This window comes from Paroedura picta, chromosome 1, assembly GCF_049243985.1.
Source record: "Paroedura picta isolate Pp20150507F chromosome 1, Ppicta_v3.0, whole genome shotgun sequence".
NCBI classification, from domain to species: domain Eukaryota; kingdom Metazoa; phylum Chordata; class Lepidosauria; order Squamata; family Gekkonidae; genus Paroedura; species Paroedura picta.
The window spans coordinates 194425664-194452633 of record NC_135369.1 but is presented as its reverse complement, the minus strand read 5'-3'; the positions used below and the strand labels follow the sequence as shown (position 1 = coordinate 194452633).

General features: G+C 44.2%; 1 protein-coding gene across 7 annotated transcripts in view; it reads left to right on the top strand.

Annotated features, from left to right (window-relative positions):
• Positions 1-26970, top strand: part of WDPCP (WD repeat containing planar cell polarity effector) — a 337650-nt gene that overhangs the window by 100900 nt on the left and 209780 nt on the right. For all 7 annotated transcript variants that reach the window (XM_077315493.1, XM_077315511.1, XM_077315482.1 and 4 more), the window contains 2 exons: positions 3164-3278; positions 15208-15341. In XM_077315493.1, the coding sequence (XP_077171608.1) occupies positions 3164-3278; positions 15208-15341 (249 nt within the window). The remainder of the gene's footprint in view (positions 1-3163; positions 3279-15207; positions 15342-26970) is intronic.

Sequence of the window (26970 nt, the reverse complement as noted above, 5' to 3'; positions counted from 1 at the left end):
TCGCCGGAAACAGAAGGTCAGACTGAGAGGGCAATCAATGATGCTCAAAATCAACAAGGATTCAAATGTGGGTGCCTTCTTGGGGACCCAGGGCAAACATCCACTTGCCTGTGGCCAGGCGTTAAAACATGCTTCCTACTGGCTTTTAGGGATTTCAGTCACCTCTTCTCCTCGATGCTGTTGCTGTTGCCACTGCTGTCTCTGACATCACTGCCTCTGCCACCACCAGTGGAAAGGGTGAGAGGGCACCTGGGGCTTAGGAAAGGGCAGCGGAGTTCAGTGGTGCACCTCATCCCTCCATGCACCCCTTCAGCTACAGTGCATCACTTGGGCCAGTCAAGCGGTTGGGAGAGTCCACAATAAATCTGTGCATTTGGATGCACCAGGTGGGCACACTTCCTGATGTTGCCAGCCTCACACGGGCCTGGGGAAGTGGCACGGGGAAGAAAAGTGAGAATGGGAGCAGTCGCATTCTCACACTGTAACACAATCAAAATAAAGAGAAATGACAAAATGTCACCCCCCCCCCTCAATCCTTTGAGTCCCATGGCACTCAAATCACCCAAGCAAGGGGGGGGGGAGTTCTTGTGTTGATGTGTGCTCAGTAACCAGGAAGACAAAGAACGTCAGACGGCCTTACACAGAAGTTTTCCTGCATGAAATTTAGAAAGTGCCCTGTTGCACCTTCTAGAGAGGAATGGGAAGGCGACTGTAAGCCACTTTGAACCTCCTTCGGGTTGGGGAAAGCGGCATATAAGAACCAACTCTTCTTCTTCTTCTTAAATCATAATATGTGTTTAGAGGCTGGAGAGGGGAGACTGGGAAGGTGCAGGGAATCCACTTTCAACTTTCTGGAGCATCCCCAAAAAGCTGGTGCTTTTGCCACAGCAGATTTGTGTTGTAACACGATTGTGTGCCAAATAAAACGAGGGGAGGCAGGTTATTGGTCGGAGTTGATACGTCATCACTTGAGGCAGGAAACGGAGGAGGAAGCCAACTGGAATCCTGAACTTCCTCACTGGGTAAATGCAAATTCCCTCTCAGGAGAGGGGAACTAGGATTTTCACCCTGCGTGGCAAACAGGGAGCCCATTGGGGTCTGCACCTTAACAGCAATATTTTAATGTGAAAGATTTGAGATTCCGCAAGGCCACTGAGACGTTTTTAGCAGCTGTGGACCACCTGCTAGAATTGAGTCCAGTAGCACCTTAAAGATTTCCGGGTATAAGCTTTCAAAGTCTGAGGATACCCAGCAATCTCAATTCCAACTAGTATCTGACGAAGGCAGCTTTGACTCTTGAAAGCTTATACCCTGAAACTCTTGTTGATCCCTAAGGTGCTGTCGGAGGGGAATATAGCAGTTCTACTGCAGCCCAGTACCGCTACCCTCCGGAACTATCTTCATAGCATGCCTAACTCTATAAAGCCCTAAGAAGCACATCGGTCCTCAACAGGGTCCAGAGCTTTTTCTGTTCTGGTTCCCTCCTGGTGGAACGAGCTCTCTGAAGAGAGAGGGTCCTGCTTGAACTCCCACAATTCCTCAGGGCCTACAAAAGGGAGCTCCTCCGCCAGGCATTTGCCTGAGACCGACCAAACCCAATAACTTCCACAGGTCCCCCTCAGACATCCCCTCCATGGCCTGAACCAGTCTGCCCTCTCTGGGGGCCTTATCTAAGTTGCTGTTCCTGTTATATTGTTGATCAAGACCAGGGGTAATCAAACTGCGGCCCTCCAGATGTCCATGGACTACAATTCCCATGAGCCCCTGCCAGCATTTGCTGGCAGGGGCTCATGGGAACTGTAGTCCATGGACATCTGGAAGGCTGCAGTTTGACTACCCCTGATCAAGACCATTGAAATTGTGTTGATTTAGAACCACTGCAGGTTTCTCTTTGTAAAATACCCTGAATTCTAGGGGATTAATTGGCTGTTTTGACAGAGGATTATCATTGGCTGTATCTGGTTGTGACACAGTCTACTGATGCAACAGAATTGATTTTTGCTATATATTCCCTGTCATGTAAGAAGATCATAGTCTGACGAAGGGTGCTTGTACTCGTAAGCTCACGCCTTGAATAAATTTTCGTTGGCCTTAAAGGTGCTCCTGGACTCTGATTTTATTGTGCTGGATTATTGTCGATTTTACTTTTGACTATATATTCTATGTTTAGGTCGTTCCATGTATCACCCCGTGACGTTATATGTAAACTGCCCTGAGCCGTATGGGAGGGCGGTTTAAAAATCTAATAAACAAAACAAATAAACAAAATAAAAACACACCTCCACCATGTTATGGACAAGGTTTAGACGGTAACTCTTTGGGGAGGCTGGAAAGCCACATGCTGGTCCTGAAATAACTAGATAGATCTGTAATATGGGGGGAATTATACTTTGATCATAGAGCTGAAGAAACCCGAAGTGTGCCTGGACTTCCACACCACTGCAATCTCCCTGTATGTGCACAGTAGAGTTGCACATGCAGCAGAACAACATTGTTACACTTAAGACATTCGCTTGATGGCACCACTGAAATACTTGCAAAATTGGGAATGTGGGCAAATGTGTTTGCCAGTAAAATAAGTCACTATACCAATTTTGTGGCCCTGCTTTTTCGATTCCTCTCCCCTAGCCATTTCATTTCTGAATAGGTTTTTTTCCTCTTCCAAAATACATTTTCTCTATGGGGTATTTTTTTCATTACTATCATGCTCATCCCGTGAGCAACCGAATGCTTTAACTGATGTGTACAGCACCTAAGCATAGGTTATCAAGTAACTCCACCTTACCGGTGTGAGTCTGTTCGCTATGGTGTCTTTTCGCTTATCCGCATTTCACAGGGCAGCAGCGTGGAGAGGGATTTCAACCATGAATGGCAACATCTGTGGTTACCATTTTCCATGCAAATTTTGGGGAATTACATTCTATAGTGAAACATTTCATGCATAGTCATAGTGGGCACATTCAAAACTCTTGCTGTGTTTTACCTGTTCCTTCTCTCAAGCAGTATTTTTTCACTAATAAAGGTTTCACAGAGCATCTAATGTATTTTGTCAGCCAAGCTCTAGTATATGAAATGTATGAAAATATAGATAGTAAAAAGTATTACGGACCATGCCATTTCCTACTGATGTCGAGTCTTTTCCCCCTCACCTCTCTGGCTTCAGCTCCTCTTCCATTCCGGTATTCTGGTGTCCCTGAGCCTTTCTGGGCCACAGCTGGAACGAGTGGTGATTGACAGAACCCTGGTGGGGAAGCTCATCTCTGACACCATCAGTGACGGTAATTATGCCCCTGTGCAATACAGTTGCCTGCTTTTACAGTGGAGGAGTTGGAATAGTGTGTCAACAGGTAGACCAATTATTGTCACTGGGGATTTGCAAACTGAGTGAGTAATTGCACATAATGCCACCGTTATCAGCCCCCCCCTGCCCCCGAGGACCAAAACTCCTTTCAGAGCAATATTTGACTTCCACGTTTCTGGTCTGATGGCCTCTTACATTTATTTTCTGTCAGTCCGTTCCTTGTATAATGTCCCCCAAAGGTATTAAAGTCTAGGACAGGTCATAGCTGTTTTCTTCTCTTTTGATTGTTTTTCTAGGAAAGTTATTAGAAGCGGACTGTAACAAGCCTTTGGGGTCCCCAGCCTTTGGGATTTGGAAAACAGTGGTGGGTGCATCTACAAAATGGGTGCCACAGGAGGCAGAGCCAATGACAAAATGGCTGCTGTAGGAGGTGCAGGAAAGAAGGATCGTTTTTTTAAATCACTAGAAAGAGGAGTGAGAGAAAATAAAACCAACACTGGTGTTACATGCAACTGAAAAAACATTGTTTCATTCTGCACCACCAGCCAGGTCTCCTGTGGTCAATCAGAAGCCTTGCTGACTAAGGACACTACAGGGCTCCATTCACTTTTTAAAAACACTTGATGGATGCCCGGGAAAGTATCAGCATCCACCGAAGTGCCCATGTTGGGAATCCCTGCCCTAATCACTATCTGTGGCCCCTCCCCATTTCTTATCTGTTGAAGGCTTGAATTGGAAGCCATCTTGAGCAGGTGTCTGGATCATATTCTAGTTTTTTAAAATTCAGAAACTATTTTTTTATTTGTGCCTTAAATCTAATCTGCTCAGTATAATAGAATCTATTCATTTCCTGTAGCCATAGTCTCAAACCTTTTGTCTTCCATATTTTTCACTTTAGAACATTATGTGCTTAAAGACAAGGGAGGATTTCGATTTCTGCTTTGATCTATCTACATGTGAGGATTTAAAGCATGATCAACCTAACTATTTTATTTTATCGTCCTAACTATTTTATTTTAACTTGCCATGAGATCACTGTCAGAAGTGTTCAAGAATGCTGTTGCAGAAACAGAGAGAGAGTGTCAAGTCAAAATTTATTACACTCGTTCAGACCAAGTTATATATAGGCAGAATCATAAGAGACCAGAACAATATGGTCATTAAATGTAATATAATTTAAAACAGATAATAAAAACTATATTACTTTGGAGCATCAGATTTTTCTGGCAGCAGCACAAAACTTAGCCAGCTGAATTGTCACTTGGTGGTTTTCATCACTTAGTAGCCTCTGCTTGATCTATTTATTCATTCATTTATTTATTTATTTAGATTTATATACCGCCCTCCCCGAAGGCTCAGGGCGGTTTACATTAAACTAATCAACAATACATGAAACAGTCTTCGTTAAAAATCATACAATAATTAATAACAGTGGTTGTAACAATATAACAGAATAATATAACAGTATAACAATATAATAAAATAGTATAACAATGCAACAGTGCAATGCCACAACAGGTCCAGAGCGCTCTGGTGGAGTTCTGGGAGGAAGGGGGGGAGAGGGGGGAGAGCAGGGGCCCTTCATTCGCTGTTGGTTGTGCCTGGTCTCAACCAAACGCCTGATTGTCCTGATGTTCTGGAAACTTTTTTAATGAGTGGTTCAATCAAATTGCCGCAAATGCCTGCATAATCAGGGCAGTGGAACAGTATATACTGTTTTGTTTCTATTTGGCTACTCCCACAATAGCACTGCCTCAGTGTGAGGGGGATGTTCTTATAGTGTCCCTCTTCTAGAGCTCAGGGCACGACTGAGCATCTTGCAAGGGTAAATGCCCTTCTTTGTTTATTTATTACTAGCTGAGACAGATAAGTGGCAGGGGCCAGAACATATCTGGTTTGTACTGGGGCCAAAAAAGTTGGTGCTTTACTCAGGTCCAATTGACATCGATTGTCCTATATCCACTACTTAACTAATGATGCAGCTTGATCATGAGCAAATTTAGAAACTCCGACTTTGGATTTCACTCTTGACAGCCTTAGTCCAAGATGATTGGAAGTTGTCATTCAGGGAAAAAGAAGCTATAACCTGTGAATTGTGTGTTAATTTCAGCCACATTACTGTTGCTGAACCATTAACATTCCTGTTTCCAGAAGCACCATAGAGTTGATTAGACAGCAAGGAAGTTGGAGGAGTGCCCAAAGGAATTTAGACTGGACCCTTTCAAGCTTGATATGATATTGAAACACCCAAAAATGCACCATAAGTGATTTGGACTAGAGATTTAGCAGAATATAATTTCAGGGCTGCTGGTATAAAGAACCTGCCCTTTGGTCAATAGAATGTCAATATGTTATTTGCTGATCTTTGCCCTAAGCAAAAAACAGTTGGAATATATACACCTAGATATTTAAATTTGGTTACTTGTCCAGTTTTATTACCATTTAGCTTCCATATTCTAGATCTTGCCCATTTGCCAAATGCCATGACCTTGGTCTTGTGGTAGTTGATTTCATGATGTTCTTTTTCACAGTATAGGTTTTTTAAGCATTCGCCTAATCCCTATAGGGATTCTTGAAGGAAGAACTATATAATCAGCATAAAGCCGTATAGGGATTGGGCAACAATCTAATATTGGGGATGCAAGTCAGGATCTTGGAAGACTTGGATCATATAATTTATATAGAAATAAAAAGTGTGGGGGCTAAGACACAGCCTTGTTTGCCCCCTTTGAGGTATTAATTGGGTCAGATGTACTTGTTTGCTACATTATCCTAAGGGCCATATACTGGTATAAAGATCGAATAAGAATCAGAAGCCTTCGATCAATTGAACTGGACTCCAACTTTTCCCAGAGACGAGCTCTGGAGACAGAATCAAATGCTGCTTTGAAGTCTATAAAGACAGCATATATAGAATACACAGTATTCTCCAGAAGTGTTTATGGCCTGCATCAACAGAAATCTCCAGCAATTCACTCAGCAGAGGCAGCTCCATAAAAATGGCAAAATCCTCTCCCATATCAAGCTTCAGGTCTTAGTGTAGGGAGGGCCTTAGGAGCTATAGAGCCCTGGGGGTGAGGTAGAGCATGGCAATTAGGTAACACAGAGTTGTACATTCATAGAAGGTATTTCAGTGAGTTCTCAAAACAAGCACACTAGGAATCATCATCCTAACAGGCTGACCAACAGCAAAAAAACAAAAACAAAAAAAAACAGACACTTGGGAGCTATCCTCAGAAGACACACTAAACTGTACTCAAAAACAAGAAACATGGGTATAAGGAATCCCCCAGAAGCCCTGGCATTGAAACCAGACATCATCATCATCATCATTTGATTTATTTCCCGCCAATCCCTAACCAGCTTATGGCGGGTCACAGTGTCTTAAAACATATATACGACAAGAGCCCCTGGTGCAATGGGAAGGCAAAGAAATAGAAATGGCATACCCTGGGTCCATGATTTGGGACCCCTGTGGGCCCAGGTATCAGACAGTTCTAAGGAATCCCAGGCACAGTTGGCATGCACCATCAAATACAACTGTTGGGGTTGGGCCTCTCTTGCTGTCTGGTTGCCCCACACATCAATCATTTTGGCAGTAATCTCCCACATACCATCTTGCACTCAGCAGGATTATCAACACCTGCTCCCATTCATGTTAGCAAGCTTAATATCTACCCTGCTTTTATACTGACTCTGTGGCTTATAAGATGCCAACAGTGATTTTGGAGTAATGTGCATCCTACAGAGCTTTCTCTTCCCCCTTGTAAAAACATAAATGTGCAACAATTGGACAGCCCCTAGGCTCACCCCTCAGTGTGATCTGCATACTAATAATAGCTGGAAAGTTGGGATTTGATCTTTATCTTCAGGTAATCTGAAGAAATCATCTATTGACATGCTCTCCTATTTTTATTCAACAATTACGTGATCGGCCTGAGGGTTACTTAAAGGTGTGGGTGTACTATCATTCACCTGATCAAACCTTTGAGGCTGATACTGAGAAGGAGAAGGAAATAAGGGTGGTGATTAAAGAAGACAATGTTATTATACTAGGAGACTTCAACTCCCCTCACATTGAGTGGGTAAGCATGTGCTCGAGTCATGCTGTAGAAATGAGATTCTTAGACATCATAAATGACTGTGCACTGGAACATCCACGTGAGTCCTCATCTTGGACTTGATTCTGTGTGAATGTCAAGACCTGGTGAGAGATGAAGAGGTTGTTATACCAGTTGGGAATAGTGACCATAACACTCTAAAGTTCAGCATTCAGGTCAATGGAAAGTTACCCCTAAAATCCAAAACTGTAACATTTGCTTTTAAAATGGAGCACTTTACAAAACTGGGGGGTGGGGGATAGTAAAAAGGAATCTAAAGAGGAAACCTAAGAGATTCAAATCCCTAGAGGATGCGTGGAAGCTATTTAAAAACCACACTTCTTGAAGCCCAAATAGAGTGCATTCCACCGGTTAGAAAAGAAACAGAAAAAGACCTGCCTAGTTATCAGCTTTCCACAGGGCCTGCAAGAAGGAGCTCTTCCACCAGGCGTATGGTTAAGGTCAGGCTGAGAGCCTGGAGTGACCATCAGGGGATCCCCCCGAACTAGTGAGATCAGAACCCTCACTCCTAATGAAAGAGCTCCTCACTGCAGCTGGTCAGGGGAGAAGATGAACAGCCATCTTTTAATGTGGTGGGGGATTTTTAAGGGTTATGCTGTTTATTTTATTGTAAGCCACCATGAGTCTTTGAGAGCGGTGGTATATAAGTTAAAATATAAACAAACAATACAAGTCAAAGAAGCTTTAAAAAGTAAAGAGACTTATTTCAAAAAGTGGAAGGTTTCCCCCAATTAATTGAACTGGAGGGATCACCGGTTCTAGCAAAAGAAATGTAAGTCAATAATTAAGCATGCAAAAAGCAATTTTGAAGAGCTGACTGCCAGAAGCATCGATCAATAAACATTTTTTATAATGTGTCCTGAGCAGGAAACCAGCCAGAGAAGCAGTGGGGCTTTTGGATGACAGAGTAATTAAGGGATTGCTAGAGGAAGGTGGGAAGAGGGCAGAGAAGCTCAATGACTTTTTTGCTTCTGTGTTCACTCTGGAAAGTGTGGGGCACAGACCCAAACCACAGCACATATTTTTGGTAGGGAGTCTGAAAAATTGAGCCAAATAGAGGTGACCAGAGATGATGGCATTCAAGGAACACAGATGTGGGATCGTTGAACTACTAACCCAATATGTAACCTATCACTAAATTCAACCTCTGTACCAGACCACTGGAGAATAGAAAATATGACATCCATTTTTTTAAAGGGATCCAAAATGGAACCCAGTGAAATTAGTATGAATTGTAACAAGAGATTGATTTGTTAGAAGAACAAAGCCTACTGAGTGAAAGTTAGCTTGGCTTCTGCAGATGGAAGTCCTACTTCACCAACCTTTTGGAGTTTTTTGAGAAATTGAACAGCAATAGTAGGCCAGTAGAAGTTTTATACCTGGACTTTCAAAAGGCTTTTAACAAGGTACCTGTGCTGCCCTGCCGGGCTGCACCTGCATGACCAGGTGGTTGCACTGGAGCAGAAAGCTTCCCCAAAGTCCAGTCCAGGAGGTCAGGAGCTGTGGAGAGACAGAATTCACCGGAACGTGAGGTGGGGAGTGAAGTCAAGCCAAGCCATAGTCAAAACCAGAGAGTGTGAGACAAGCTAGAATCAGGAATGGAGTTGAAGCCAAGCCAAAAGAGCCAGAGCAGGAATGTCAGACAAGCCAGAGGTCAAAGAGCCACAATAGGAACATCAGACAAGCCAGAGGTCAAAGAGCCACAATAGGAACATCAGATAAGCCAGAGGTCAAAGAGCCAGGAGTCACAGGATCAGAGCTTTGCTATGGCAAACTGGAACAGGAGTCTCAGAAGACAGTCAGGGTAACGCACACGTTGACCCCACAAAGAGCCTTGCCTCAAGGCTCTGCAGAAATAGCCAGAATCCAGGTGGGGCAGCCTTCAACTAGAGAGCCTGTAGCGGGAGCTAATCCTCATCAGAGGAAGGAGCTGCCGCTGGACCCCATCTCCCCTAACAGCGAACTGCCAATTGTGCTGATCTTCTGACTGCCTTCGCCTTTGCTGCCACTCCAGAGAATGCCCAGGACTTGCAGGGCTCCTGGTCTGTGGCCTTCAGTGCTGCTCCTCCAGTGACAGTACCTCACCAAAGACTCCAGAGAATCATTAGAAGTTGTGGGATTAAAACTGCTTAAATGACAGGAAGCAAAGAGCAGGAATCAATGGACAGTTTTCACAATGGAGGAAAGTAAGCAGTAGGGTCCCGCAAGGATCATGATTGGATTAATCTGTTTATCAGTGATCTGGAACGAGGAGTGAGTAACGTAGTAGCTGACTGTGAAGAGGACCTCCACAAGCTTGGTAAATGAGTGACAGTGTGGCAAAAGTTCAGCATTGGTAGAGCTTTCTCAACATGGAAGGGTGTTGCTGATTGGGTGGGAGTTAATTTATTATTTATTTATTATATTTCTATCCTGCCACTCCCACGGAGGCTCATGGCAGCTAACAATAAGCATAAACCCCCCAATAAAACCCATAAAACAATTTAAAACAATCTAAAAACCCAGCCAATCAACCATAGATCATCCAATACTCTGTTGCAAAACAACCCAGTTCTATCCACTAATAGACCCCGGGGGTGGACAGCGGGGCTGAACTTTCTTCTTTAATCCTCCCATAGTAGCCCCGTAGGGCTCAATGAGGGGGGGAGGCTGATCTTCTTCCGCACGCCGGCCTCAACCATAAACCTGGCGGAAGAGCTTCATCTTGCAGGCCCTGCGGAATGCAGGGAGCACCCACAGGGCCAGTAGATCATCTGGGATCTCATTCCACCAGGTGGGGGCCAGGACCAAAAAGGCCCTGGCCCGGGTCGAGGCCAGGCATGCTTCCCGGGGGCCGGGAATGACCAACAAATTTGTACCCGCAGAGCGTAAGGCCCTGCAGGGATCATAGGACGAAAGGCGGTCCCTCAGGTATGTGGGTCCCAGACCGCAGAAGGCCTTAAAGGTAAGAACCAGCACCTTAAACCGGATCCGGGCATTAACCAGTAACCAATGCAGCTGCCTCAGCACAGGCTGGACGTGGGCCCTCCAAGGTGTCCCCGTGAGGAAGACTAGAGGGCACTCAGTGAAACTGGTGGTTTAGGGCAGAGAAAAGAAAATGATACTTTCCACAGAGAGTGCCTAAAGTGTGAGATTTGCTACCAGAGGATGTAGTGATGGCTGCCGGAATAAACAGCTTTAAAAGGAGATTAGATGGATGGATGGATGGATGGATGGATGGATGGATGGATGGATGGATGAGAAGTCTATCAGCAATGGGGACTGGGGGCCACCTCTAAGGGAGAGGCTCTACACCTCTGAATCCCAGAGCTAGGAGGCAAGATCAGGGGAAGACCTCGGCCTCTATGCTGTGTTATTGGCACTCCAAAGAACTGGTTGGCCACCGTGTAAGAAAGGATGTTGGACTGGATGAACTACTGGTCTGATCCAGCAGGGCTCTTCTGATGTTCTCAAGATATGGTTCATCTAGTGCAGGGGTAGTCAAACTGCAGCCCTCCAGATGTCCACGGACTACAATTCCCAGGAGCCCTTGCCAGCATTCGCTGGAAGGGGGCTCCTGGGAATTGTAGTCCATGGACATCTGGAGGGCCGCAGTTTGACTACCCCTGATCTAGTGGGCTGATTGGAGCTTTTGTAGTGAGCAAGGGAATAAAGCAAGGATGTATCCTTGCTCCTCTGTTCTTTAAATTGGATATAAATGAGGCAATCTCTTATTTTTCCAGAGAGGAATTCCATCTGCCTTATCTTGCCCATGTTAAGTTGTTGTATTCACCTGTGTACAAAAGATACAGCTGATACAGCCCTTCTCTCAAAATCCCTGGTTGACTTCTGTGAATTTATAGTTGCTTCCTCAGAATATTGCTCCAAAGTGGGCCTAAATATTAATGTTCCTATATTGAAGCTCCTTCTCTGTACTAAAAAAATGACCACCATGGAAATATTATTTGGCCGTAACAGTTCAGTCTATGGGAAAAGCACAGAAATGTAAATACTTTGGACTTATATTGCAAGTGAATCTGTCTTGTACGAATATCCATGAGTACTGGGAACGCTATTTCAAGATTTTCGAATTCCTCTGGGGGACAGTATGTTCCTGCAGCAGTTAAAGCATTTATTATGTGCTATAAGAGTTTGGATTAGTGGATAATATTAATGGACTGTTACGAAGATTTTTCCAAAAAATTCTGGAAACTGGCAGGAATCGCTTTGAGAGCCAAGATTGGAGAGATACCTTTTGAAGCAAAGGTTTGCTGGAAAGTGCCTTAATCTGACAATTAGGATGTTGAAATCAAATTTTGAATCCAGTTTTGGTTTAGTTATGCTGGATTATCAAATAAGTGACTGGGACAAATTCTTGGAATTTCAATCCTGACTTCTGGGCATTACCAGTGATAGAAACTATAAAGCTGTTGTGAATTGAACCAGACAATTAAAAGATGTTTGAGGGGTCTTGATTATAAGAGTGTGCTTATCAAAGCACGCAATGTATTTTCTAGAGCCAGTAGAGCTCCCCCCCTCTATGTCTAAAACAGTTACAACAGAAACGAGGGGATAAAAAGAGGCCTGCTTTATTGTGCCATCCCCCGCCCCACAAACACACTTGCAAACTGTCCCCAATCTCAGTAAAACCAAGAAAAAATAGAAAGAACGAAAGGTTCCAACCAAATGTGGTGGTCGATGGGTGGGGGGTGGGGTTTACTATTCTGTTGCTGTAGAATTGCATTGTAACGCAATCGGACATGTTTTTTTTATTTTAAATAAGGTTGTGAGGGTAGATGAGGGAAGGGATGCTTGTTGGGGAAGGGGGAACAATGCCTGACTGGGAGGGCCCGAGTATTCCCCCTTGTGTCCATCCCTGCCCCAACATACATACCGATGGATCCTGGGGCAAAAATGAGAATGCAGATTTATCCATGTTCCCTTGCTGCGGGGCAACTGATGCCCAGAGCTGGCCCATGCCTGGGACTGCCTCGGACCGGGCCTAGTACCGTGCCAAAGGGGTAATTAGCCCTGCGCTCAAACAAGTAGTGATGGCAGCCTAATCCCTCACGCAGAAGACCTCTTTGTGTCCGGTGACACCTTTAAGACCACCAAAGTTTTATTTATGACATCAGCTTTCTTGAAACTTCCTTGAAGTGTTATCTGCTGTGTGTCCCCCGACCCCTACATGTGTTAGCTAGTTCCAACTATACCTTACGTGTAGTATGTTGCTCTGCTCTAATAAAGTAAGGTGACCAGATGATCCCACTTTTGGAGGGACATCTGGGGGTACCTGGCAAATTGTAGTTAGGTTGAAATTTATTTTTATACACACACACACACACACACACACACACACACACACACACACACACACACACACACACACATACATACATATATAAATCTGGTCACCTTATAATAAACTTTTCTAAAGAAGCCTTACTTTTCTTGGAGAAAACAAAGAACCTCACAGTGTGCAAGCACACTTCTTCAGATATGATGGAATATAATTTCTAACAAGTAGAGAGAACAAGTAGTCAATTGCTAGGGAGGTTTAGCTGGAGTTCAGATGCATAATTAACTGGCCAGTTTTAGCTGAGATAGGATTGAGGCAGAGTCTTGCAAATAGCCCTCAATCAGCATTCAAATACAAGAGTTAACAAGCCGGTTTGAGTGCGGTGGCAGCCCCAGGGCTATGATGTTCATGAGTTCAAACAGGAACCAAGAGGCTAGTATCTGCCCTTGTACACTTACATTTCAAACAGATTTCCTTAAACGCCACATATAGGTAGGGTTAATGAGAATGAATGAGAGCCAGCTAGGTATAGTGGTTAGGAGCGCAGATTTCTAATCTGGTGAGCCAGGTTTGATTCCCCACTCCCCCACATGCAGCCAGCTGGGTGACCTTGGGCTAGTCACAACACCGATAAAGCTGTTCTGGCCAAGCAGGAATTTAAGGGCTCTCTCAGCCTCACCTACTTCACAGGATGTCTGTTGTGGGGAGAGGAAAGGGAAGGGGATTGTATGCTGCTTTGAGACTCCTTCAGGTAAAGCGGCATATAAGAACCATAAGAACCAACTCTTCTTCTAAAGATGCATGAATAATAAAGCAATAAATGCTGCTATAGCTCATATTCTTTTCAGATTTCAGAGCTTAATTTATGTATTTTCCTTTTGCTTGAATGGGACTCTGTTTTTAGAAGTAGAGACTTGGTTACTAAGAAATGAAAATAAGCTAGTCATTTTGGATGTGGCTACATTTTTGATGTAATTCTCACAGCAAATCTTGGGCTTCCTTTTTAGTATTCAATAGCTCACTGTTTATAATTTTTGTCAGGGAACCAGTAATTAAGAGGTATCCCTATCTGGAGTTCATATAGTGATTAGAACAGGTGTCTAATTGCAAGTCTAGTTGGGGGCATGGAGGAAGGGGGTGGGATCCTAGTATTTTCATTCTTAACTGTCCCCTAGTGCAGGGGTAGTCAACCTTTGGTCCTCCAGATGTCCATGGACTACAATTCCCATGAGCCCCTTCCAGCAAATGCTGGCAGGGGCTCATGGGAATTGTAGTCCATTGACTTCTGAAGGACCTCAGGTTGACTACCTCTGCAGTGCTCATCTAAAGAGAATGAAAGGGCAATCATTAGTGTAACATTTTAGTAGTTTCAGAGATGAGATGTGAACCAAGTAGGCTTAGGATGCTGACTTAAGGCTATGAAGAGAAAAATATGCTTCCACATGTGGAAGCCGTGTCCCCAATGTGCAATGAAAGCAACGCAATATCTCTGCTGTGTGGAAGTCGCTGGATTCTCAGTTGTTGTCAGGGTTTTGTGTTCCTGTTTTGAATCCCCCCTCTTTAGTTAATTCATGAAATCCCTATTTCGTAAATAATCTGGTGTGTCCCTTATAGACAATGGAGACTTGCCTGGTCTTACTGCCTTTCTAACAGCCAGCCACTTTACAGCTAGACTGTTTTTTGGGGGTGGGGGCTTTGCTGTCAAGTCACAGCTGATTTATGGGAACCCCCCCCCCCCCGGGTTTTCAAGGCAAGAGATGTTCAGAGGAGGGTGGCCCTTGCTTGCCTCTGCATCCTGGCCCTGTTCTTCCTTGGTGCTCTCTCATTACTTACTAGCCAGATGAGGCTTCTGAGAAGACTGCACTAGCCTGGGCCATCCAAGTCAGGGCAATGTTAGACATGCTGATCTTCTGCTCTGGCAGTACCAATTCACTCTCGTTGCAGTTTTGGCCCCTTCTGATTGGTGTGATTCATTCCTGCAGTGTTTTGATTCAAGGACCAGAGGGCAGATGGCACACATGCAATCTCCAGATTTGTCTCTCCCAGACCTCAGCAGCTACAAGGAACCTGCAGCAATCATAGCTTCTGCCGTCTCGCTGGTGACGTTTCTTACATTTCTGCTTGGCTGCATAGTGAAGACACTATTTCTGTTCAGCCAATGAAAGCAATTGCAGAAGGGGGTTGCACTGTAATATCCAAAAGAACTGAAGAAAGCATGAATATAGAGGAGAAATATTCCTATTAAGAATATGCTGCATGATAATTTATTCAGCTTTACTTCATCTGAGTCCTCCCGAAGCTTTATTTCTCATTTCCAACAAGGCCCTGACAAGATGGAACCTTGATGCCTTTTAGGAGATTATACAAGCCCCGGTGTAATATCTTAAAGTATCGCCTTGAAAATTTGCTTTTATTCCCCTGGTGCCTCAGTGACAAATTCAGTTACTTGCTTTTGGTTCCTAGTGCTCAATATTGCAGTACTGACACTTGTGTGTGTGTCTTTCCAGCCATTCTGACTGACAGTTTCATGATCTTGTCATTTTGGGACCACGCCAAGCTCTGCTTCATTTACTTCACAAAGAAGGCTGGTTCTCCTGATGTCAACAAAAGAGTCGAAAAACTCTCATCCTCGGATTTTAAGGTATGATCATCAGTAATGTTGACAGTCGGCCATAGTTTAACATTTTAAAGAGGTTAAAATCATTTTGAAATCTTTTGGATGAATGCTAATAATGGAATCGTATTTCCCATGTAATGAGGAAAAGAAAAGTAGATTAGTAGCTCCAGTTTAGAGGTGTCTCTAGGTGTCTCTAGAGCCTCTTGTGGCGCAGAGTGGTAAGGCAGCAGAAATGCAGTCTGAAAGCTCTGCCCATGAGGCTGGGAGTTTGATCCCAGCAGCCGGCTCAAGGTCGACTCAGCCTTCTATCCTTCTGAGGTCGGTAAAATGAGTACCCAGCTTGCTGGGGGGTAAACGGTAATGACTGGGGAACGCACTGGCAAACCACCCCGTATTGAGTCTGCCATGAAAACGCTGGAGGGCGTCACCCCAAGGGTCAGACATGACTCGGTGCTTGCACAGGGGATACCTTTACCTAGGTGTTCTCCAAAGATCCAGCAGGACTAGTAGTACTAATTATATTCAGGCAAATCAGAGCTGGATCAACCCTTTCACAAGCTTTCCATTTCCTCCTGACCTGGATAGCTCAGGCTAGCCCAATCTCTTAACGTCTCAGAAGCTAAGTCTCAGAAGCTGAGACTGCCAGACTGCACCTGATAAAGTCTCCACCTTATCTGGTCTTCCTGCAGCATCTGAGGGCAGGCCCATCTTTTCCTCATTCAAAGAGGTGTTGGCAGGCCGGCCCACAACACCGTCTCTGAATGTCTCTTGCCTTGAAAACCCCATGGGAGGAGGTTACCATAAGCTGGCTACAACTTGAAGGCATTACCCTCCCATCCCCCAGGCATTCCCTAGTGTGTCACCCTAGAAAACTTGAGGGCACACCTTGCATTACTTATCTAAGCTATTTCTTGTGTACTCAGAATTCGGATCGTGTTTCTAATAAAGAGGTAATCTGCTTATCATGGATCATGACAGTGTGGACAGGTTAGAAAAACTAAAATAATGCTATATGCAGAGTACATTGCGATGATATTCTTTGCCTTGAAGCATTTGGGAGGCAGGTATTAGGCTAGTGACAGGCTACTAACAGTAGTATATCTGTGTGCTTAGTGTGTGTATGTGGTAATGCTACATGAGTGCTTGTGGAAGAGCATATTGCATGAAGAAAAACATTTTGGAGCTCAGAATATAACTCATAGACCCCACATACTACTTAGCTTAGAGACAGGAGCTTAGAATCTTAGCTTAGAATCTTGCAGTGTGTGATTCTAGGCAAGACCGAGATCATGGGACTCCCCCGTTCTTCACAGTGGCTGGCTTATCAAGCAGCAGAGAATCTCCTAGTGCCAGGCAGTATATACAATGGAGCTTTGCAGCTGCTTGTCCATTCAAAAGAGAAAGTCTGGTTAGCCTCAACATCAGGTTTTCCCTATTTACCTATTACTGAGAGCCAGTCTGGTGTAGTGGTTAGCAGTGCAGCCGGGTTTGATTCTGCACTCCCCCACATGCAGCCAGCTGGGTGACCTTGGCCTCGCCACGGCACTGATAAAACTTCTTCTTCTTCTTCTTCTTCTTCTTCTTCTTCTTCTTCTTCTTCTTCTTCTTCTTCTTCTTCTTCTTCTTCTTCTTCTTCTTCTTCTTCTTCTTCTTCTTCTTCTTCTCCCTCCTCCCCCTCCTCCCCTATTCCTTTCTGTCCCCTTTCGTTCAGTAAACGGATGCCAAAATGCCTGCACAAAACCTGAACCATGAGGATTTAGATGGAAGGCACTTGCTGGATGCTATGGTACAGCAGTGATAAGGAAATTGTGATTAAAAAAATAAAATTGGGCTCCACCCCCTATATGTCACGTGTCATCCCACCCCAATTTAGAAAAATGCATTTTTAAAGTTGTACTTGTAGAATAAATACACCGGAGGAACAAGAATGGTACCTAAGGCAGGCACAGCATCCAAAGTCAAGATTAAAGGCTTCCTGCTCAGCAAATCTGCGTAATGGGCCAAGGTTTGCAAAGGACTCTACCCTAGATAGCTTGAATGATTCCTTTGCCTCATAGGCAAACTAGTGTAACACACCCAAACATTTGGTTGCAGTTTTTTTTTTCTGTATCTTTATTTCATCTCTTGATCGTCTAAGAGTAGTGACTTAACTTTGTAGACAGCATTCATGACTAATTCGATTCTTTTATTTCTGGAGGATGTGAGTATACAGAAAATGTGAGGTTGGGTATTCTCCAAAGAAGATACATAGACAATTTGATTTCATCTTGTGCATTTTACCTTTCACTGTGTACACAACACCAAAGCACTGGAACTCTCCCTTTTTGTTGCTGTCTGCCCCCAGGGTGTGAAAACTTTTGTGTTTTGTTTGGCATGCCTCAGTGATTCCTCCATCCCATCTGATGTTTTAATATTTTGTCTGTCTTTTAACTCTGTTTTGTATGTATTTTAACTGCCTTTAAAATCTGTTTTTAATTGTTCTAATGATTGCATTTATTTATTTTTATTTATTTATTAGATTTTTATACCACCCTCCCATACGGCTCAGGGTGGTTCACATAAAACTTTGCAGGGTAATACATGGAACAGTCTAAACAAATAACACAGTCAAATAACATATCAACAATATTCTAACAGTGGCTTCAACAGAACAATAACTTAGACAAAGCCCCCAGGGAAGTTAGGATGCTTCAGGTCATGAAGGGGGTGTCAGGGGGGACCAGAGGATGTTGTTGGATTGGTCGGATGCAAGCATCTGCCTGGTGAAGGAGCTCCCTTTTGCAGGCCCCGCAGAATTGTGGGAGTTCAGTTCCCTGATCTCTTCAGGGAGCTCATTCCACCAGGTGGGGGCCAGGACCGATGTGCTTCTTTGGGGCCAGGGATCATCAGCCAGTTGGTGGTGGTGGAGCGTAATGCTCTTTTGGGTGTGTAGGCAGAGAGGCGGTCTCTCAGGTACATGGGGCCCAGACCATGTATGGCCTTGAACGTAATTACCAGGACCTTAAGCCTGATCCGGAATTCAATTGGGAGCCAGCTGGGTAATTGGTGTACAGGCCAGATGTGAGATCTCTATGGCGTATTCGTGAGAATCCTGGCAGAAGGGTTGATTTTAATGTTTTGAAATGTAATTTATGATCCATATATTAAATTGTTAGCCATCTTGGTGGCCCTTATAAAGGCATATTCAGGTGGGTCACCGTGTTGGTCCGAAGTAGCACCACAAAATTTGAAACCGATAGCACCTTTAAGACCAACAAAAGACAATGTTCCATGCACAAGAAAGCTCATGCCTTGAATAAATCTTCATTGGTCTTAAAGGTGCTGCCAGACTCAAATGTTCTTATAAAGGCAGTAAAACAGGATACAAATTTTGTAAATAAATACAAAATAGAGATCAGTAAAAAGGTTGGTCTGAGGATCCTCACCAAGAGTGATATCTACCCTTTCAGACTCCTGAACCTCTCAAATGCGAAACATTGATGCTGACTGATAGTTATTTCTTTTTAACCTCCTGCTTTATTTCTTCATCGAATGAACTTTGTGTCTGGAAAACTGCCTTGCCTTGCCTTACGTTAAGGTTTTTCTTTCTTTTTTTTGCCACATTACAGCATAACTTGTTTGGGAACGCTCTCTGCTGGGATGGACATCGAATACATTTTCCAGGCTGTTTCAGTTCAAGGCCTCTTTTCAGCAGTGACTTGTGTTTGCAAGATTGATCCAACCTCTGTAACATGGATTTGAGACAGTTCACTGTTCACAAGGAACTGAGCTGATACGTTGTTTAAAATGATGTGCGCTTGTGCCCTGCTGAGTATTTGTTAAGCGTGGCAACAATCACAGTTTGCACCCATCTTGCACAGCGGCATTGACGGCGACACTTGCTGTGATCATTTCCTCTCGTAGCCTGTGAGTCATGTGGTTGGCCGTCACTAAGCACGTCTTGGACTCGGGGATAGTCCAGTACGTATAGATCCAGAGGCAGGATGAATATTAATCTTTACTCAAGGTGCCCATGTTTTCCCCTTAGGAAAAAAAATGAAGTAAATAATAACAGAAAATCTGGGAAACTAATAACTGGCCAAAGTGAAACAGTTCCACAGGGCCTGCAAAAGGGAGCTCTTCTGCCAGGCATTGGGTGGAGGCCAGGCCTAACCAACAATATCTGCAGGGCCCCTGCCCCCTCCCTCCCAGAGACCCACCCATGCGTTCTGCCCTGGACCTGTTTGCATTGTTATAGTCTGTTTCCTCTGTTATAGTTTTAACATTAATATTATTGTTGTTATGATAAACTAAGTTCCATGTACCGTTTTCTACATGTTATGTAAACCGCCCTGAGCCTCAGGTAAGGCCAGTAAAAAAAAGGTAAAGGTCTCCCCTGTGCAAGCACCGAGTCATGTCTGACCCTTGGGGTGACGCCCTCCAGCGTTTTCTTGGCAGACTCAATACGGGGTGGTTTGCCAGTGCCTTCCCCAGTCATGACCGTTAACCCCCCAGCAAGCTGGGTACTCATTTTACCAACCTCGGAAGGATGGAAGGCTGAGTCAACCTTGAGCCGGCTGCTGGGATTGAACTCCCAGCCTTATGGGCAAAGCTTTCAGACGGCTGCCTTACCACTCTGCGCCACAAGAGGCTCTAAGGCCAGTATATAAACACAAAAATAAATAAAATATAAACACACACAAAAAATGAGCCTTTAGGGAGGGTGGAATATAAATATAATTAATAAACAAATAAACAAACAATACAATATTTTTAAAATTAGAGCCGTCTAACAGCCTCAAAGTCATGAGCTGTCTTTTGAGTTTAGCAGAACATTAACAGCCTTGATGTTAGGCAAAGAGAGGGGGGGGGGGGAAAGGTGCTGCAAATAGAAGGCATGCTGGAAGCACTTTCCCTAGTCTCTCACAGCCTTAAAATGTGTCTATAGAAAACTCTTCACAGAGGGACGCAGTGGCAAACCACTTCCGAACAGCTTTGACCTTGAAAACCCTCCAGGGTTGCAGGAGCCGGAGTATGGCTTGATGGCAGTCACGTGTGCCCAATGTGAAAGATCCAGATTACACCAAGGGATACTTAAAATATAAATGCTGGCCATGATTAGAATCTTTCTCTGCTGTAATTTATGAAACGCAAGCTGATTTGATTCTGAAATTCATTTGTAATTCCCCAGTAAGCATAAATTTGACTATGATTTCTAGTGCCTCTTCCTTTTCTGAATCCATCATGAACATCTGACATTTCTCTTTTCATATGGTTGCAGTCTTTATTGAAAGATTTTGAGCTTCACTCCACTTCCATGAGAAATTAATGAAATGTTCCAATAGATGCTGCAGGTTTTGATGTCTTCTTTTTTTGGAATTTGAATGTAGTTGGAGCATTTCCAGTCTGTGGGCCACAATTTTGTTTTCCACATTTGTTGGTATATTCCTGTTAAGATTTTGATGAACTCTGTTTCTTTGGCTTGGAATGGGTCTATTGGTATCACTTATTTATTATTTTTATTTATTATATTTGTATACCGCCCTCCTGTGAGGCTCAGGGTGTTTAACATGGAACATAAATAATACATGGAACTTGTTTCTTCATAACATATCACATAAGTCGACTGTAACAATAATAACAATAACATTAGTAACCATAACTGAAGGTAACAGTAGATTCAATGAGTAGCCATGTTGGTCTGAAGTAGCACAATAAAATCAGAGTCCAGTAGCACCTTTAAGACCAACAAAGATTTATTCAAGGCGTGAGATTTCGAGTGCAAGCACTCTTCCTCAGACTAAGAACTGACCGTCATATATTATATTCCTACATTATATTCCTACTGTTATGATGGTCAGTTCTTAGTCTGACGAAGGGTGCTTGCACTCGAAAGCTCACGCCTTGAATAAATCTTTGTTGGTCTTAAAGGTGCTACTGGACTCTGATTTTATTGAAGGTAGCAGTCTAATTCATAAGAGTTCGAACAGGTCCCTGGTTCAGGTGCATGGGTTCTTGGAATGGAAGTTCAGGGGCCCTGCAGATGTTACTGATTCCGGTCGACCTCAACCAAATGCTTGGTGGAAGAGCTCCCTTTGGCAGGCCCTGCAGAACTGTTTTAGATCTGTCAAGGCCTTGATATCCTCTAGGAGTTAATTCCACCTGGTGGGGGCCAGGTCTTCTCTAAGACTCTGGCCCTGGTTGTGTCTGTGTGCTAGTTGCTGGAATGCTGCATTTAGACTTCTGGTTTGGTTTCTGTCACATTTTACTTTGGCTTATTTTCTATCATAGAAAGTTTATCAGTCATCCATTGAGACTTCATTTCTTTCAGCTACAGGAATAGTCTTTGCACATTCTTTCTTGATAATATCTCTGGTTTCAGGCCGTAGTTCTTCTGGTTCATGTTCACTAGAACTTAGTACTGTAAAGTTTTTCTTTACATGAGAACTTCCACATTCAGAGGCAATAATCCTCTGAATCCCAGAGCAGGAGCCAACATCAGGGAAAGACTTTGACCTTTATGTTCTGTTGTTGGCTTTTCAGGTAACTGGCTGGCCACTCTGTGAGACAGGGTACTGGACAAGATGTTCAATGGGTCTGATCCAGACCTTCTTATGTCTTTAAACTTTGCAGGAATGCTGTTTACTTTATATTTTGGCAGTATGAATGTTATGGTATTTTTCTTTAGCATTATTCTAATTTCCTTGCTTTACTCAGTCAGTTCACCAGATGGACCACATCTTACAAGCTGTAGGCTAATCATATAATTGTTGAATCAAAAATAGGAGATGCTTGTCAATAGATAATTTCATTTTATCCCATAATCTATACTTAGGAACTGAGTCAAAAGCATCTCTAAGATCCATCCTTTGATCTGGTATTTTTATGTACAATATACTGAAGAGTTTGGCAATGGTCAACAAAGTGCTAGAATCTCTGTTAAAGCCATCTTGCTCTTGTCCCCAAATAACTTCAACCTCTACCCATGATAATAATTTCATATAAAGCAGGGAAGCATATAACTTGCCAACCACTGACAGCAGACTTATTGGATGATAGTTACATGGTTCTGTTGCATCACCTTTTTGAGAAATGAGGACTATTATTGCATGCATCCAAGAAGTAGGCATGATGCCCATTTTGTTAATCTGAGTAAAATCAGGTGCTAAAATCTAGGTACACCTGTTGACATTTATTTTAAATAATAATAATACCTGCAGATACACCAGATCAGATTTGCCTTAGAAGCCAATCTTAGACTTTCCTTTTAGTTTGTGATGACTCATTGTTTATGTTGTTGTGGAATTAAGAATTTCACATTTGTTGTGGAATTAATTAGGAAGAAGGAGCTTTATTCTAATTTTCAATATGAACAGTCTGTGCCACAATCAGCTTCTGGTCTTTTTTCAGCCGAGAGAACAGAGCTTTTCCATCTCCCATTCCCAATTATGTAATCCATTTGATGATTTGAATTCTATACTGGCCATATGCTAATGTCCATGTATATAATCATTTGTTTAGTTGCACTGTGCTTGCAGTGAACAAGTTATTACCTTCACAAAATTCTGTGCATCACTTTCTGCTTCATTTTACCCTCCTCGCCCAAATCTTCCAACAATATTTGATTCTGCTTTGTTTCCAACATATGCACTTCAGTCACCTAGGATTATCGGCACATCTTGTTTAGGTGTGTGATCAGTTTCTTCCAAGACTTTTACATAATAGTTTTTTCTTCATAAGCACCTGTAGTTGCAGCACTAACTTGAATGCTGGTTGTGTTGAAATAGTTTCTCAGTCACTCAAGATAAGTTTGTTTCAAAAGGATGATAGGCCTGGACTATCCAAACCATTTCTGTGAGTCCGTTCCAGATGGCTGGAGCAACAATTAAAACATTTGCCAGCAGATGACAAGAGTATGTGCAACCTGTGATGGAAGGGCTACAAGAAGGAATTGTTGGGCTGAGTAGAGTTGGCAGACAGTTTCATATTGTTAGATCACAGATTCCCAACCAGGGTTTCAGGGAACCTTGGGGTTATGAAAGAGCTCCACAAGGATGATGCGGCCGTTCCCAGAAGTTGGATGACTGCTGATATCACGAGACATCATTGGAATGCACTCCCCCCTGTACCTCTGTGGTCCTAGTCTCTTTCTCCATGATGGAAATAGTAAACAGTTGACCAGCTGGCTCCCACATCTTCCATACCTACTTGTCTGAAGTGGCCTGTCACCACTTTCAGGGTTCCCTGAAGTCCAAAAGGTTGAAAAAGGCTGAAGTAGATCAAAATGGGTAGCCATGTCAGTCTGTTTATAGCAGTAGAAAAGAGCAAGAGCCCAGGAGCACCTTAACGACACATTATGCACAGCAGCAGCCATGCTGGGCTACTGCCGGGTCATTATGACTGGGTGGTGTGCCCAACCGCTTCCCACGTGCACCCAGGGGAGGGGATTCCCAGCGTACCTGGACTGCCCCGGCATAGTGGGCAAGCACACAGAAGGCCAGGGCTGGAAGAGCCCAGTGCGCTGTGTGGCAGTGGCAGCAGTGAAGGGGCGGGGCCCACCGCACAATGGCACGGGAGTGGCATGCCATTCTCCCACCAAGGTGGAAGTGGGGTAACACCACGTCCAGCTCCATGACTCCACGGAGCTGGCAGGGGAATGTTGTCTACCTGCAGGGACACCGTAGGTTGGGGGTAGAGCCAGGCCTTCTTCCGATTATGCATGGGGCTGGCGCCAGAGTGCCACGGCTGGTGCCTGCAGTATGATGGGAAATGCAGGAGTTCCCACATTTGCATAGCATGGGCCATCCGGGGCACTGCATCGGGCCAGGGCTGGGATGGCGGCAGCGTCATGCATAATTGGGGATATGCCCCCCTGCCCTGCTGCTGCCATCCCAGACTATCCGCTCCGTTCATAACTGGTCAAAGACTAACAAAATTTGTGGCAGGGGATGAGCTTTCCTGAGTCATTGCTCACTTTTTCAGATATATTGCAAAAAACAGATATCTGAAGAAGTGACTTACGAAAGCTCCTACTCTGCAACAAATTTTGTTAGTCTTTGCGGTCCTCCTGGACTCTTTGTTTTTTTCTGCAGTTTCATACAGGGAGAGAGGATCCTTCAGCCAGTCAGTGAATGGTTTAAAAGAAACATTGTCATGGATTGATTTTGAAAGCAAATCTGAAAGCCAGTGTAGCTGTTTTGAAGCTGGAGCAATACAAGCATAGTAACTAGTCCTAGTCATTAGATGGGCTGTCTCATTCTGCACTATGGGAAACTTCTGTTGGTCTTCAAAAACAACACTGTGCAGAGCATGACACAGTAATTGGTCTAGAAGTCAAAGAACTATGAATCTAGATGAGAAAACCATTTGAGTAGAAGATGAAGCTAAAAGGAAGCACTTGTAGCAACTAGAAACATTGATTGAGGAATAATATGACAGAGGTTTACAGAATTATGCATGGGATAGAGAAGGTAGGGGAAAAGTACTTTTCTCTTCGATGTTTTTCATAGATCTTGTCGTAGTAGAACATAAGTCTGCATCTCCGATAGAAAGGGATTAAGGCAGTGGTCCCCAACCCCCAGTCCGGGAACCAGCACCGGTCCGTAGATCAGTCGGTCCTGGGCCACGGCTCCTCCTCATCTTCCTCCCCAGCTGCTACCTCGGGGGCTGCTATGCCACCGGCTCACCTTTGGTGCTCTCCAGTGGCCGGGTGGGGCTCCCTCTCGGCGTGGCACTGTATAGATGCTGCTGGCAATGCCTCCCAGTGGGCGGCAGGAAGTCAGGGACACCGGCAGAAAAGCAAGTGGAGCAGGGGCTCAGGCGGCAGTGGCAACGTCCCTCGGCAAAAGTCTATCCCCCCGGGCCTCAGTAAAATTAGAATCATAGAATCATAGAATCATAGAGTTGGAAGGGGCCATACAGGCCATCTAGTCCAACCCCCTGCTCAACGCAGGATTAGCCCTAAGCATCCTAAAGCATCCAAGAAAAGTGTGTATCCAACCTTTGCTTGAAGACTTCCAGTGAGGGGGCACTCACCACCTCCTTAGGCAGCCTATTCCACTGCTGAACGACTCTGACTGAGAAAAACTTTTTCCTGATATCTAGCCTATATCGTTGTACTTGAAGTTTAAACCCATTACTGCGTGTCCTTTCCTCTGCAGCCAGCAGAAACAGCATCCTGCCCTCCTCCAAGTGACAACCTTTCAAATACTTAAAGAGGGCTATCATGTCCCCTCTCAACCTCCTTTTCTCCAGGCTGAACATTCCCAAGTCCCTCAACCTATCTTCATAGGGCTTGGTCCCTTGGCCCCAGATCATCTTCGTCGCTCTCCTCTGTACCCTTTCAATTTTATCGATGTCCTTCTTGAAGTGAGGCCTCCAGAACTGCACACAGTACTCCAGGTGTGGTCTGACCAGTGCCGTATACAATGGGACTATGACATCTTGTGATTTTGATGTGATGCCTCTGTTGATACAGCCCAAAATGGCATTTGCCTTTTTTACCGCTGCATCACACTGCCTGCTCATGTTTAGTTTACAATCCACAAGTACCCCAAGGTCTCGTTCACACACAGTGCTACCTAGAAGCGTATCCCCCATCCAGTAGCCATGCTTTTCATTTTTCTGACCCAGATGCAGAACTTTACACTTATCTTTATTAAATTGCATCTTGTTCTCATTTGCCCATTTTTCCATTGTGTTCAGATCTCGTTGAACTCTGTCTCTATCTTCCGGAGTATTTGCCAGTCCTCCCAATTTGGTGTCATCTGCAAACTTGATGAGTAGTCCCTCCACCCCCTCATCTAGATCATTAATAAATATGTTAAAAAGTACCGGGCCGAGCACCGAACCCTGAGGTACCCCGCTACTCACCTCTCTCCAGTCTGATGAAACACCATTGACAACAACTCTTTGAGTGCGGTTCTCTAACCAATTCCCTATCCATCTAACGATCTGAAAATCCAGATTGCAGTCCTTCAACTTATCCATCAGAACATCATGGGGAACCTTGTCAAAAGCTTTACTAAAATCCAAGTAAATGACATCAACCAAATTTCCCCGATCCAGCAAACCTGTTACTTGGTCAAAAAAGGAAACTAGGTTGGTCTGGCAGGACCTGTTGGAGACAAATCCATGCTGACTTCCTTGGATCACCAAATCGTCCTCCAGATGTTTGCAGATCGCTCCCTTTAATATCTGCTCCATTATCTTCCCCACAACAGAGGTCAGACTCACTGGTCTGTAGTTTCCCGGGTCATCCTTCCTCCCTTTTTTGAAGATCGGAATAACGTTTGCTCTTTTCCAGTCCTCCGGGACATCTCCAGTCCTTAAAGAGGTTCCGAAGATGATGGACAAGGGCTGTGCAAGTTCTCTGGAAAGTTCTTTGAGTACTCTCGGGTGCATTTCATCTGGACCAGGGGATTTGAACTCATCCAGTGCAGCTAAATGCCTCTCGACCACCTCTCTATCCATGTTAACCTGCCACCCAGACACTATCCTTTGGCTACAGCCATCTCTAGATGTGCCTAAACACTTAGACCTGTGGGAAAAAACAGATGTAAAATAGGCACTAAGCCTTTCTGCTTTCTCTGCATCTTTCGTTAGAGTTTGTCCATCCGCACCCAACAGCGGGCCTATTGCCTCCTTTACTTTACGTTTGCTCCTCACGTAACTG